The sequence below is a fragment of the Lissotriton vulgaris genome, chromosome 1_2 (assembly GCF_964263255.1).
Source record: "Lissotriton vulgaris chromosome 1_2, aLisVul1.2, whole genome shotgun sequence".
Lineage (NCBI taxonomy): Eukaryota > Metazoa > Chordata > Amphibia > Caudata > Salamandridae > Lissotriton > Lissotriton vulgaris.
The window spans coordinates 325,282,207-325,297,338 of NC_141686.1; the positions used below are offsets into that span (position 1 = coordinate 325,282,207).

General features: G+C 46.1%; 1 protein-coding gene across 1 annotated transcript in view; it reads left to right on the forward strand.

Annotated features, from left to right (window-relative positions):
• The window catches only part of LOC147736635 (glutathione S-transferase P 1-like), a 136,491-nt gene that overhangs the window by 98,292 nt on the left and 23,067 nt on the right, over positions 1-15,132 (forward strand). The window contains exons 3-4 of the mRNA XM_086953408.1: positions 5,910-6,022; positions 8,444-8,531. Coding sequence (XP_086809534.1) covers positions 5,910-6,022; positions 8,444-8,531 — 201 coding nt within the window. The remainder of the gene's footprint in view (positions 1-5,909; positions 6,023-8,443; positions 8,532-15,132) is intronic.

Below are 15,132 nucleotides of genomic sequence, written 5' to 3' on the forward strand. Positions count from 1 at the left end.
TTACGTCCTCAAGTAGGGTACAAAAACTGCCTCCGGCTCGTCTGTTGCAAGATGAGGAGTCGGATGAAGAGGATAGCTGGCAAGCTACAAGTCCATCTCATCTAGTTGTCAAGTGCCAGAGTACGGATGAGGATGACCATGAGGTTGAAATTACCCAGGATCATAATGTTCAGACACAGATTCAGACTCAAGTTACGCCCATGGTATGTTTACCAGCGTCTATAGTGTCTGATTTGAGATTCTTGATACAGGACTATAAACAACGTTTCCCTGAGTCCTCGGCTCCAGCGGATAGGCAGGCTCCTCCAGCAACAAAGACGGCTGTGTCTCCATGGGCCAGACCACCACCATTGGTGATTCCTCAGGAAAGCGAGCACGTTCAAGATCCTCCATCATCTGAGGAGGAGGAAGAACCACATGAAGAGGGGGAGATTCAAGATGACGTCTCCCATCATGATGACGGGGATGATTATATTATTTCTTCTCCAGCGTCCCCGGAGCCCGCAACATCAGGTTCTCCACCGGCGGACATAGGAGAGTTCCACAATTTGATGGAGAGGGCAACCAAAAGGTTCCACAGAACGATGGAATCTCAGGAAACGGATTGTTTCCTTTATGATTTTAAGGAGCCACTTAGGAGGACAACCAAATCTATTCCGATCATCGAATACATTTGGAATGAGGGTCTACAGTTAATGCAGACACCAGCCTCAGTTTCAGCAGTGGTTCCAAGACTGGACAAGAAATACAAGGCCCCGGCATCGGCGCCAGCCTGCCTTACAGGACACCCCAAACCAGACTCTGTGATTACACAAGCGGCACAGAAAAATTCCAGAAATCCTTCCTCACCGTTAACAGCCCCGCCAGATAAGGAAGGCAGGAAACTGGACAATATCGGAAAACGATTCTCCACCACATAGGCAATGACAATAAAAACAATTATGGGCAGACATTGCTCCGTACCTTTCTGACCTGCCGGAAGACACAAAGGAAGAGATTCAAGCTCTGCTTCCAGAAGCTCAATCTTCGGCCTCTGAAATAATAGACTGTGCTCTAGACGTTGCCATGACTGGTTTCAGACAACTAGCGGGAGCAGCTTTATTGTGAAGGCAGGGATGGCTCAAGTCTACCTCTTTCAGGCAGGAGGTACAATCTAAGATCCTGAACATGCCATACGATGGGCAACAACTGTTTGGCGCTAAGATTGATGAAGTGCTGCAAGCAATAAAAAAGGACACAGATACAGCGAGAGCACTCGGCACACTACAATTTAAGAACCAGTCCTTTTGTGGGAACAGGGGCAGAGACCAGTCCTCTTACAGAGGAAATGATCAAAATAGATCCTCGTATTCGTATGGACAAGGCAAGTCTCAATACCAGCCACACCAACAGCAACATGGCAGGCAGTCCTCTTTTGGAAGGTCCAACTTTCGAGGAAAGTCCCAGCGAAAACCCACTGGCGGACGCCAATGACCAATTACTACAGGCAGTCCATCCCTCATCTCCTTCTTTCAAACTTGGAGGAAAACTGACCCATTTCCTCAACAACTGGAGGAGGTTAACAACGGACCGGTGGGTCCTCCAGTTAATTCAATTCGGCCATTCTCTGGAATTCGAAATTATCCCTCCTACAACACCTCCTCGCCCTCTGTCCCACAAACACCTACGATTGCTCCTTCAAGAAATCTCAATCATGCTCCAAAAAGGGGCAATAGAGCGAGTACCATCAACCCACAAGGGAAGAGGATTTTACTCCCGCTTCTTCCTCATTCAAAAGAAGGAGAAGAAATGGAGGCCCATTCTAGACCTCAGGGGGCTCAACACATTCTTAAAGAAGCAATCGTTCCGCATGGTCACGAATCGAGAGATCTTGGGCCTGCTGGAGGAGGGAGACTTCATGACGTCTTTGGACCTACAGGATGCATACTTTCACGCACTAATCCACAAGAATCACAGAAAATTCCTACGATTTGCAGTGGTAGGCCGTCACTACCAGTTCTGTGTCCTCCCTTTTGGTCTCAAGTCGGCGCCCCAGATCTTCACCAAGTGTCTCTCTCCGGTGGCAGCATTCCTCAGACAGCATGGCCATCAAGTCTTCCCGTATTTGGACGACTGGCTGGTGAAGGCACCATCCTTGTCAGGCGTGATCAAATCCTCCAACGCCTGTCTCAATCTGTTCAGGAACTTGGGTCTTACGCTCAATCAAGACAAGTCCACCTTGCATCGCTCTCGGGTCATTACCTTCCTCGGAGCGACACTAGATACAACAGCGGCGAAGGCTTTCCCTTCTCAGGAGAGAATACGCAAGCTTATCTCTCTGGCCGCATCAGTGTCTTCGAAGAAGACTTTGACGGTCCCGACCTTCAAATCCCTCTTGGGAATGATGTCCTCATGTATTCTACTCATACCGCACTGTCGGCTACGGATGCGTCCGCTCCAGGAAGCTTTGTCCAGACAGTGGACACAATGCATGGTATCGTTCGACGACCGCATACACATCACACGGCAGATCGTCAAGGCATTACAGTGGTGGAGGTCGCTCAAGAACCTCTTGCAAGGGCTGTCGTTCCTGCTTCTGGCGGCGCCCCACGTCATTACAACGGATGCCTCTCTGGAGGGTTGGGGAGCAGTCCTACAAGAATTGAGGATCAGCGGCAGATGGTCACCGCAGGAGACACAACTCCATATCAACCTACTGGAGTTGAGGGCAGTCTTCCTAGCCTTGCAGTCCTTCTTGCCAAGGATCAAGAACTCCCTAGTGCTCATCAGGACCGACGACACTACGACGATGCACTACCTGAACAAACAGGGAGGGACGCGTTCGCTAACACTCTCTTGCGAATTGCAGAAGCTCTGGAGCTGGCTCATTCTCCAGAACGTTTAGTTGAGAGTGGAGTTCGTCCCAGGCAAGGAAAATGTCATCGCAGACGCCCTAAGCAGGCAGAAGTCTTCCTTACACGAATGGGAGCTAGATATGGCGACCGCTACTCAGGTCTTCTCAAGATGGGGAACGCCGCAAATCTACCTATTTGCAACAAGGGAGAACGCCAAATGCCAATACTTCGCAAGCTGGCATCCCCAACCAGGGTCTCTCGGAAATGCATTTTCCATCGCATGGCGCAACGTCTTTGCGTACGCATTTCCACCATTTCCGATGATTCCCAGAACATTCAGGAAAATGAAGGTGCAGCCTAGCACTTTAATTCTGATAGCCCCATTCTGGCCGAGACAGCATTGGTTCACGGACCTCTATCGCCTGTCACTGCAGCCGCCAATACAGCTTCGTCAGCATCCATCTCTACTCACGATGAGCAACAGACAGATTCAGCACCCGGATCTGAGATCTCTCAGGTTATCGGCCTGGGTCCTGAGTACCGAGAGTTCAGCAAGTTAAACATCCCGCAGGATTGTAAGGATGTTCTAGCTAGGGCACGAGCGGACAGAACTAATAAGACTTCTTCCCTAAAGTGGAAACGCTTCTGCATCTGGTGTGCGGAAAAAGGTTTACGTCCTTTCGCCGTCTCCCCAGAACAAATATTACCATACTTGCTTCATTTGGCGCAGTCGGGCCTTGCCCGCTCCTCCATAAAGGTACATTTGGCGGCTATCTCACGGTTTAAAAGGACGCCTAAAGAACCCGCTCACTGGTCTAGTAGACTGGTAAAGCAATTCCTTAAAGGTCTCTATAGATCTTTTCCTCGACCACTGATGGTCCCTCCAACATGGCATCTAAATGTGGTTCTTAACCAACTAATGAAACACCCCTTCGAACCCATTCACAGGGCAGACATGAAGTACATTTCGTGGAAGACTGCTCTACTCCTGGCACTTACATCAGCAAGGAGGGTCAGTGAACTGCAGGCTCTTTCCTTCCAAGACCCTTTCCTGCAGTTTAGAGATGACCGAGTTATTTTAAGGACCAATCCTAGGTTTATTCCTAAGGTCCCCTCGGACTTCCACTTGAATGAGCCAGTGATCCTCAGATCATTCTTTCCAAATCCCAGTACTGCAGCTGAGAGATCGCTGCACTCATTGGATCTTAAACGATGTCTAAAATTTTATATTGATAAAACCAAACATTTCAGAAAATCTAACCAGCTCTTCATTGCCTTCAGTAGACCTAGAAAGGGTCTGCCGCTTACCAAACAAAGCATCTCCAGATGGATCTCTACGGCAATTGCCTTCTGCCACGACAGAGCCGGACATCCATTGCACTCTAAAATCAGAGCGCACTCTACAAGAGCCATGTCGACTTCTATGGCACTGTTCTCAGGTGTGCCAGTCCTCGACATCTGCAGGGCGGCAACGTGGAAGTCGCCGCATACCTTCACTAGGCGCTACTGCCTGGATGCAGAGCTGATGAAGGATGCAGCAGTGGGACAAGCAGTGCTACGCCATCTATTCCAGTAAGGTGAGCCTTTCTCCATCCCTCCATCCTTTTCTGGTATGCACATTTCCCTATTACTGTTTCTTATTGATGTCTTTTGATGGTTCATAGTTGCATGATTTGTATTATCTACTGACTTATGTATGATGCTCCATCAGAAATGTGCACAAGAGATTGCTTGCTACTCTGATTCAGGCATGTGAATCTATGAAAGACACCCATAATACTGGGTAAGAAATGCGTTACCTGTAACTGCAGTTATCCAGTATTGGTGTCTTTCATAGATTCACATGCAACCCTCCTTGGAAACACTCACCTATCTCTCTATCAGTGCTACGCCTACTTAGCCTAGTGCGTACGAAAATCTGAGAGACAGAGGCTCCTGACAGGAAGGTTCTAGAGGGAGGTGTTAGCTGATTGGCTCTCTTCTAGAGTTTGGTCCTTTTTACAAAAGGACACAGATAGGCTACTAAGGCGAGGCCCTTAGGCCTATTTTTCTCTATGTAGGTCTATAGGACATTACTTTTCTATGTACCGGAGACCCAGGTCTCGACGACGGGGAATGATTCAGGCATGTGAATTTATGAAAGACACCAATACTGGATAAATGCAGTTACAGGTAAGTAACGCATTTCATATGAGTAAATCTACACATGCAGACAGAGAGAATAAAACAGAATCTGTACTATGAATGAAACCCATCAATTTGCAGTTAGTAATTTGTAATAAAACATTTGATTCGATTGAATGTAAATAAGATTTAAAAGGGGAGTAGTAACATTCTGAAAGATTCTTTCTTTCCTGTAATGAGCTACGTGCAGATAAGAAGCATGCTGTCGTGCCTATGTTAATTTTGCTGACCATTGCTGATAACTGTTTTTAGAAAACCAGATCTGAAGCACAAAATGCCATTTCTCCTTTTCGTTGTTCAAACTGCAGCTGTTATGATTTGTGACCTACCGAACACCTTAGCTGCTTGCAGTAGGTGTTATGAGTCACTACTCCACTGTAATACATTATTACAGTTTAAAAGCTACATCAATTTGTTATTACAGGTGACTACAGCTGTGACAACTCCATTGTAATTTTGAACTTGTAGGCAGGCTCTTAATACTGGCATTGCAGGCGCCCATGTATTCATGCTGCTCATAATGTATCCCCAAATGCAATGATTTATTTATTTATGTATTTATTTTTGTGTTCTATAGAGTGCGAACTTGACCCGTTAGGGTATCAGAGCGCTTTTCATAGTCAAAGAGTTGTACAAAAGACATGCAATCACGAGAGTATACCATAGATTGGGAGAGTGGGTGGGTGCTGAGTACAAGAGGGATGGAAGGAACACAAAGTACAGTTGTTGAAGACACAGGTGGGATGGAAGGATACAAGGTACAGTTAGCATTATAGTTGCTGAAGACAGGCCCTGGGTTTCTTGGTGTGGCGAAAGGTCAATGGAAGGAGGCAATAGTCTCTGTTGTGGTTGTAAAGTGTTTGTAATTTCCTGACTCTCTTGCCCCTCCAGGCCGCGCAGAGCCCATACGGTTCCTGCTGGCTGACCAGGGCTGCGTGTGGCAGGACGTCTATTACTTCTATGAACACTGGCTTGATGGAAAGATTGAGTTCAAGAAGACAACGGTAAGTATGAATTTGGTTCCTATTACGCCCATTAAGGCATCCTCGCCTCATAGGCCAGGTGGTTCTATGAGGTGCACATTGTTAACAGCTCACACGGAGATCCATAGTTTCCAAGGTGCAGATTCCAACCAGGCACCTGGTTAATATATATATATATATATATCCAACACAAACCCCCTGAATCTTTGAGAGGACACTCTGCAACATCCCGCCCTCCGGCTCTGTTTTAGCAGTCCGCATTGCCAGCCTCACTCATTCTCCATGCCGACGCGTTTCGAAGCATTACAGCTTCTTCTTCCTGGGCTGCCATCAAAACCACACTTGAAACGCATTAGTCAATTTTGAAGCATTTTATTTAAACAGTGCCTCCCTCAGGGGCGTGTCCTTTGTTACACGCACATGATGATTTGTGGGGCATGTAGTCTTCCAAATGCGTCAATGTTCATAACTTTAAGTAAGTTCAAAAGGTAAGATTCTGTTGTGGCAAAATTAATGGTATTTGATTGACCTTTAGTAGGTGGTGGGGATATGGTTGCGGACTCACGTGCTGTCTGGATGTTGCGCTGTGAACGCTCCATTTTCCTTGGTAGTTGGAACTACAGCCCCATTTGGCCAGCGATGTGTTTTTCTCCAGCCAAAGGTGGTGCCACTCTCCGCGGCCGGGGCGACCGCGTGCAAAAATCCAACACAAACCCCCTGAATCTTTGAGAGGACACTCTGCAACATCCCGCCCTCCGGCTCTGTTTTAGCAGTCCGCATTGCCAGCCTCACTCATTCTCCATGCCGACGCGTTTCGAAGCATTACAGCTTCTTCTTCCTGGGCTGCCATCAAAACCACACTTGAAACGCATTAGTCAATTTTGAAGCATTTTATTTAAACAGTGCCTCCCTCAGGGGCGTGTCCTTTGTTACACGCACATGATGATTTGTGGGGCATGTAGTCTTCCAAATGCGTCAATGTTCATAACTTTAAGTAAGTTCAAAAGGTAAGATTCTGTTGTGGCAAAATTAATGGTATTTGATTGACCTTTAGTAGGTGGTGGGGATATGGTTGCGGACTCACGTGCTGTCTGGATGTTGCGCTGTGAACGCTCCATTTTCCTTGGTAGTTGGAACTACAGCCCCATTTGGCCAGCGATGTGTTTTTCTCCAGCCAAAGGTGGTGCCACTCTCCGCGGCCGGGGCGACCGCGTGCAAAAATCCAACAAGCCCAGGAAGAAGAAGCTGTAATGCTTCGAAACGCGTCGGCATGGAGAACGAGTGAGGCTGGCAATGCGGACTGCTAAAACAGAGCCGGAGGGCGGGATGTTGCAGAGTGTCCTCTCAAAGATTCAGGGGGTTTGTGTTGGATTTTTGCACGCGGTCGCCCCGGCCGCGGAGAGTGGCACCACCTTTGGCTGGAGAAAAACACATCGCTGGCCAAATGGGGCTGTAGTTCCAACTACCAAGGAAAATGGAGCGTTCACAGCGCAACATCCAGACAGCACGTGAGTCCGCAACCATATCCCCACCACCTACTAAAGGTCAATCAAATACCATTAATTTTGCCACAACAGAATCTTACCTTTTGAACTTACTTAAAGTTATGAACATTGACGCATTTGGAAGACTACATGCCCCACAAATCATCATGTGCGTGTAACAAAGGACACGCCCCTGAGGGAGGCACTGTTTGAATAAAATGCTTCAAAATTGACTAATGCGTTTCAAGTGTGGTTTTGATGGCAGCCCAGGAAGAAGAAGCTGTAATGCTTCGAAACGCGTCGGCATGGAGAATGAGTGAGGCTGGCAATGCGGACTGCTAAAACAGAGTCGGAGGGCGGGATGTTGCAGAGTGTCCTCTCAAAGATTCAGGGGGTTTGTGTTGGATATATATATATATATATATATATAGGGGCATTTATATAGCGCTGAGTTTTTACGCGCACCGGCATGTCCCCGCGCTTCGACCGCTGCGAAACCCTTCCTGGCTTCCCTGAGAGATGGTCCCTTAATGGGTATCTCCAGGGTGAGACCAGGCATCCCCGGCGGTCTGATGGGGCCGTTAGTGAAGATGAGGCAAGCTAGTGCCCAGAGTTGCCGAGTGTGATCGCTGATCAGAGTGGGCACCGAGGCGAGAGAATTATCGAGTCCGCTGACCCTGGTCCAGAAACCTGCCGCGTCGGGAATCGAACCCTGGTCCCGGGCCGGCCTCTGCTCTCGGGTCTGCCGCCTCTAACCAGTGAGCCACACTACTTCACTAATGTTAATGTCTCCGGTTCTCACCGTGGGCTGATTGGTAGCCACCTGGTTCTTGATGGAGTGCCCTCATCGGCTGAGGCTCGATCTACGCTCTACCTATCGCCATCTTTTCACTAGGGCTGTAAGATCCATACTGTGCCCAATGTATTTACACTCTCTTCTTTCTCGTCCTTTGTTTAGCTCTTTGGGCAGTTACCCATGTTTGCCGATGGCGATTTTACCCTGTTCCAGTCCAATGCCATCCTGCGATATCTGGGGCGCAAACACGGTGAGCACCATACAAGGAGGGGCGAGTACGGACTCACGGTGGGGTTTATGGAATCCTTTCTTTTGAAGTGAGGTGAAGTAGATGTAACTGAGAGGGGTTCAAGGTCTCACAATGCTCGGTTCGACTAAATTCTCAGTGCCTATGATGGAGCAAGGATTCGCACGTAAAGCGACTTGCTCGAAATCAAGAACCTCGCCTAACTTATAAACATACTAATTCAATCTGTCCGTCATTTATCTTACTTTTCCCCAACACACGGGCGTCCCTAGGAGGCTTGCGTATGTGTCTTTTCATCTTAACCATGCTTGCACTACGGAAATGGCTGCTTCGCAGAAATCCAGTCTGCGCATGCGTCGGTCATACCCACGTGATGTGACGCACTCGCATTTTGGAGGGATTGTATTGCTCATGCGCATTGATGCAAATATGGCCGCTTATCTCTAACCATGCTTTATGCTAGCTTAAGCTGCTTCTGCATATCTGTCTTTTTGCACTAAAACTTAAATGCTAAAGATATTATAAAAGTAAGGGGTGCAGTGAAGCCTTTAACGGTGTACAGTGTAATCATTTTTACGTGTGATTCTAATTTGTTCTCGCTTACTTTTCATGTACCGCGTATTTGTGGGCCTGGGGGACGAGGAGCCGAACTATCTCTGAAGCTCTTCTGACCCCTGTCACGTGATATGGGAAAAACCCTACTGCGCAGAAGCTGAGACAAGCCAGCTGGCCTCTGAAGCAAGATGCGCTGAGAGCACACCTCTGTGACATTGAACTGTATACTTTGTTGCATATTTGCTATGAACTTCATTGTTTTTCCCTCACGTATACCCTGGGAACCGAAATGTAAGGGGTGGGTACTGTCACTTGAATACTAATGATGTGAACGTTAAAGTTTAGGAGGTGACAATGACATAACCTCCTCGCTTGTCCAATCAGAAATTGGGACCTTGTCACTTGCAACATTTGTGGGTGGTCTAAGGGTCCTAGAAAGGTATATCTAGCCTAGCTTAGCATAGAGAAATTGTCCGACTTGTCCGAGTAGCAGACCTGTCACTGACCCAACGAACTCTATAGGTGATTGATACAGAGCGCTGCGGAGCACTCTGTCCGTATTTTCCACAAACTCCAAGGGGTGGAATTAGACTTAAGTGCTGGCGAAGCACTTTGCTGGGAAATTCGAAGACCCAATCGGGGTTATTGGCTGATCCCGTCCAGAGAAGGGGGTAACGCTGGCGTTGCATCCGAAGCTGTAAGGGGTTGGTCGTGCCTTGGTGAACCCAGTCCTGACCTGAAACCTGAGGGGTATCCTGTCCTGATTATTCCTGAGCTGTACCTGCTTACTTTCTGGTATTCCAATCTGAGGGTCCTTGTCCCGTCCTTCCAAACTGACCCGTGGCCAGGGTTAGTCCTCATTCTCACCTAGGTAATTATTAATCGTGGGTGTACGTCTTTCTATCACTCTTTTCTTCTTTTCTTAATAAAGCACTCTAGCCTGTGATATTTTCGCATTACCTCTGAAGTGAATTTTCATGCAATTGTTTAGTAATGTTCCATTTTCTCCCCTACCTATAGGATATATTAAACTGACTGTTTATTCAGATTGTTCCCGTATTCCCTTCCCTTTAGCATGATATGTGGTTTGAGATTAGTAAGATTAGAATAGGGATAGTAATTAGAACTTATTAGGTCCTCATCACGTCCCTGCCTTAGTTAAAACTCGTAATGAACAATATACTCCTGAATGTTCATCCCCTGTAGTGTTCCCAATTGCTCTAAATGGTACTTGCTCTAATATATAGTTATATTGTGGCTTTGATATTAATAATTGATGTACTGATTTGTATCTGCCTCATTTTGGCATATTCCTTCTGAACCTTTTTCTTATATAAAAATTCAAAACCCATCAGGTGTCTGTGGTTATTATACCTCAACACATGTTATTCAAGGTATTATTTGTGTAAAGTAATTCCACTCTGTCTAGGAAAATCTTGTCACCTGTCCACTGCTAGCTCCTGATCCATCAGGAGTAATGTGCCTGTGGTAAGTCAGGTACATGTATAGTAAGTGGTGAAAGAGTCAACCCCGAATTACTCATAGTAGCGTGGATAACTCACCCGGTTCAAGCAAGCTCTATGGTTGAATACACGTCAAGGGCCCAGTGCGTGTAAGTTGGGTAAACTTATGAGTCGGGTGACCAGCGCGCTCTATCAGTAATTTTCTGGTAGCAGTAGTATGGTTAGGACTAGTTAAGATAGGTAGACAAGAAAATAAATAAATAAACCGTGAAAATAAATATGTGCTGCTAAAAGTTTTGATATTGTCACAGTGATCACATTGTTTTTAAATATTGCGAAAATGTTTTAAAAGGTTTTTATATGATATTTCATTGCTGCTATAAGTGTTATATGTAATATTAACAAAATTGTTCGTAAAGTGTTAAGTGTAGTCCGAATCCCCGGGGAAGTCTATAGCTACCGGTGAGTAGAATCCGGTTGGCTGATGAGGTCACTTGATGAGAGTTATTAGTGCATGGTCAAAGAAGACTGGAAGCGCTAATTAGGATCTTTGGTTGTATCTGAGTGATTGATAGCTAGCGAGTCCTTGAATAAAACTTCCATTGTGATATCACCTAGTAAGGGTCACCTTCGGGAGGAGTAATAGGGTCTCTGCAGCTTGAGTGATAAAGCAAGGTAGTCCGCTGAGAAATCCTGACTTAGTATATATCCTGGAAAGAAGTGGATGAGTCAGGAGAATAACAGGTTCTATATTGCGCGTTTGCGAGGTTAGGCAAAGAAGTCTTCCCTAAAGTGAATGAAAAGTAGACAGAAGTGGTTTACTTGCAGTGAAAGGAGAACTTTCTATCTCTTTAGAACACTCAGACACAGTGGCGAATGTTGCATATTGTTAACTAAATTAAGCGTTCGTACTTTAGGAAAAATTCAAAGTTTCCGTTACCTTGTGAAGGAGGGAGTCGGTCGCAAGGCTGTGCTGACGTCACTCCGTGCCGCGCTGGTATTGGTCAAATCAGCGAGTGTGTAGCGAAGCTGAAATTGTAAGGGAGGGGTGAGTGCCGGAGCGTGAGACCGTGTCTCGCGAAAGGCCGCGCACCCATTGGCTGAAAGGTTTTGCCAGCTTGGTTGCGATTGGAAGCACTAAAATAGACAAAATTAATCAACAGGAGCTTGAAGATAGTTTGGAAAGGTGTATGTGGTATCCTGAATTTATACCTAATCCACAGCACTTAGGCTTCTATAAGGAACAGATTTTACGAGGTAGACCAAACAAAATGTACGGAGTTAAGAGAAAATTGTCCCTTGCCGACAAAATTAAGAACTACTTTAAGAAAGACCAGCCAATTAGAACAAGGGAGGGTGTGATCATTCCTCCACCAGATACTCCTGCCTCTTTCATGATGTTTGATAAAGGGTATCATACTTGTGTGTGGTTAGAGAATTGGGCGAAATATACTGCAGATGACGGAGTCTTGGCATTTCCTATTAATGGTTCCTTCAATAGCAGAATATTGTTTAATTTAAGAACCCGAATGAATGAATTGCATCCCAGACCCAGATTAACTCAATACGAAGCATTAGAAGAATGGGAAATTGAAGCCCTAGAACGAGACAGGCCCAGAATGGATAAGGGTTTGAGTAGATGGTATCCCAAAATGCAGAAAGAAACCAAAGAGCAGAAAATGAAACAATGGAGGCAAAACATGATGGTTGAAGGGTTGTTTCCCATGATGGGGGTACTCGAACAAAAGAAAGGAAAATGCACAGAGAAAACCCGCCACTTAATGCCCGTAGGGGACTCAGAAGATGAGCACCTAGAAGATTTATTGATGAAAAACCCACCTCCCTACGTAGCAGAGTCAGAGCCTTTGAGTTCACAAAACCCGTTTTCTAAATATCCTAGATGTCGAAGGGATAGTGAGACAGATGGAACGGGTACGGATAGTAAAACCAGCGATGGGGATGGGTTCTGCAGACCTAGATCTACGGTCCCGAATTACCAGCCGTTTGGAGAAGACCCACCTCGGTTGGTTACTCCGACAGCCCCAAATATTTATCCTACCTTGACACCCCAAGTATTGCATGACAATTCCTCAGAAAGGGCTTTGCATAAACGAGAGAAGGAAGCCCTGGCTAGACAGCGAGATGATTTAATTCGGACCATAGCCCAGATACATCCCCATCCAGATTCACTGACTATCCCTGTAACTATCGGTCCAGCTATTCCTCTTTACGGGGATAGAATGGCTAGTCCTACCACTCCTACTATAACACCAATTGTACCAATCCCAAATATTCAACCCCCGAGAAAAGAGCCATTCATAGATGAAGATCAAGAAAGTGAGTGTGAGTCAGAAATCTTAATGGATCTGCCCATAAGGGAACCTGGAACGAGTGAGCCAAGGGCCAGAAGCCAGAGTAGGACAAAAGAAGTTCTGATTACAAGCTCCTCTGGGGCCAGGAAAGCCACAGTAGTGTCTCCAGAAGAATTGGACAGATGGACCAAAGAATTAGAAAAAGAGACCACACCACAACCAAAACCCTTAGAAATCTATAGACTAAGGATAGAAATAGAAGAACTGTTGGCAGGTAATGTAGGATTAGACCGGTTAAACTCCTTTAGTGAGGATGAGCTACAGTTTATCAGCAAAAACCTTACCCGGAACACTAGATTACTGCACGAGAGATTGATGGATACAGCTACTGACATGGGAATCGATGTTAGTCGATCCAAAGTCCTTAAGAAACCTTACAGAGCAGACTTTTCCGACAAAGACCTAGAGAACATGAATACGGTAGGAAAACAGATCCAGATAAAGGAATTACTGAAAGTCCTACAGGGTTGGGAAAATGTAGAAAAATGTAGAAAAATGGAAAACCCGGTGGGCGAAAAAGAAAGAAGAGAGTAGGACAAATTCTAAGGATTCAGAATACTTACTAAAAGAGGTAAGCCCTGCAGAAAAACTGTGTCCCATGAGGGAGGTACCAGGGGGAAAATATGTCCATGTCCCGTGGTCCCGACAGGATATTGTGTCATTTACCAATGACTTTCCAAAATTACGGGAAAAACCAGTCGATTGGTACCGACAGGTCGAACGCTTCATAAAAGTTCAAAAATGTCTTCTGAAAGACCTGGATGGTTTTTTCGACATTGTGGTGCCTGTAGATTTATGGACCGATTGCAAAATCGAAATTGATTGGCCCAGTGACGAATATACGAGAGACCCCAGAATCGGAGCTCCCTCACCTGAAGTAATGAGGAAGTATGATCAAGTCATACAATACCTGAAGAAAAAGGTGCCTGCAAAGGAAACTGATTGGACCCGAATAGATAGAACTACACAAGAGCGAGATGAAAGTGTTCACTCCTTTTATGAAAGGTTACTGCAGGTGTTCAAAACTTACAGTGGAATTGATAATGTGGACATGAAGGACATGACCCATTTCAGTTACAGATTCGTATTAGGACTAAGGCCTGAAATATCCCAGTGGATTCGAGATAATAAAATCAGTTGGCAAGGCAAGCCCATAGATGATGTCCTCAAGTATGCTAAGTACTGTGAGGATGAAATAGAAAACAAGAAGAAAGCCCTCAAGGAGAAGGTAATGTGGGCACAAGTGAAATTGGCTGAACAGCAAGAAAAACAGTTAAGTAAATTGAATAATAATAATAATGCCCAAAATCTTAATGCTGGGGGAGGAGGGAAACCCCGGGCAAAAATGAGTCGGGAGGAGGCTATTAAGAAGTTCCCCTGCCACGGGTGCGGTCAGATTGGGCATTGGAGAGACGAGTGCCCGCATCTGCAGGCTGGTAATGCCCCCGTAAATGGTTTGAATCCACAGGTGCAGAAAGAGGGGACGCGAAGGAACCCACAACAGGTAAAGTTGCCTCAAGTGCCTCGCGCACCCAGACAGAATTATAAGAATCAAGGTCAGCAGAATGAAGGGGCCGAGGTCTGGGAAGGAGAGAATGAAAGAAATGCAGTTATTCCACAGTATTTGTTAAACGATACTTTCCTCTGTGATGAACAAGATTGACGGGGCCTGAGGGGGGAGGAAAAGGAGTGCGTGCTTGGCGCCTCCTTACCAGTAGACCAGACAGGTCCATACATTGAAGGAAAGGTTGAGGGAAAAGACGTCACCTTTCTGTTGGACACTGGTGCTACTCGTTCTACTGTGAGAACAGTGGATGTTCCTAACCTACCCCTCTCGGGAGAAGCCATCCAAGTAGTAGGTGTTTCGAATCAGATAATCAGTACTCCGGTAACCGAGCCAATGGAGATTTCCATCGGAAATTTCAAAGAAATGCACAGATTCGTAGTCTGTGACTCCAGTCCTGTAAACCTATTAGGACGAGACTTGTTGTGCAAAATGAACTGCACCATCTTTTGCACACCAAAGGGCGTCGAAATTCAGACCCCTGATGAGGATGGTCTGTACAAATTGATGTTGTTGAGGCCAGACACTGAAATTAGGCCCCTGTCCATCCAAGACTTACCCGAAGAATTACAGCACAAAGTGGTCCCGGAAGTGTGGGATTTCACTGGAAGAGATGTAGGCTTAATGGCCAATGTTGACCCAGTTAAAAT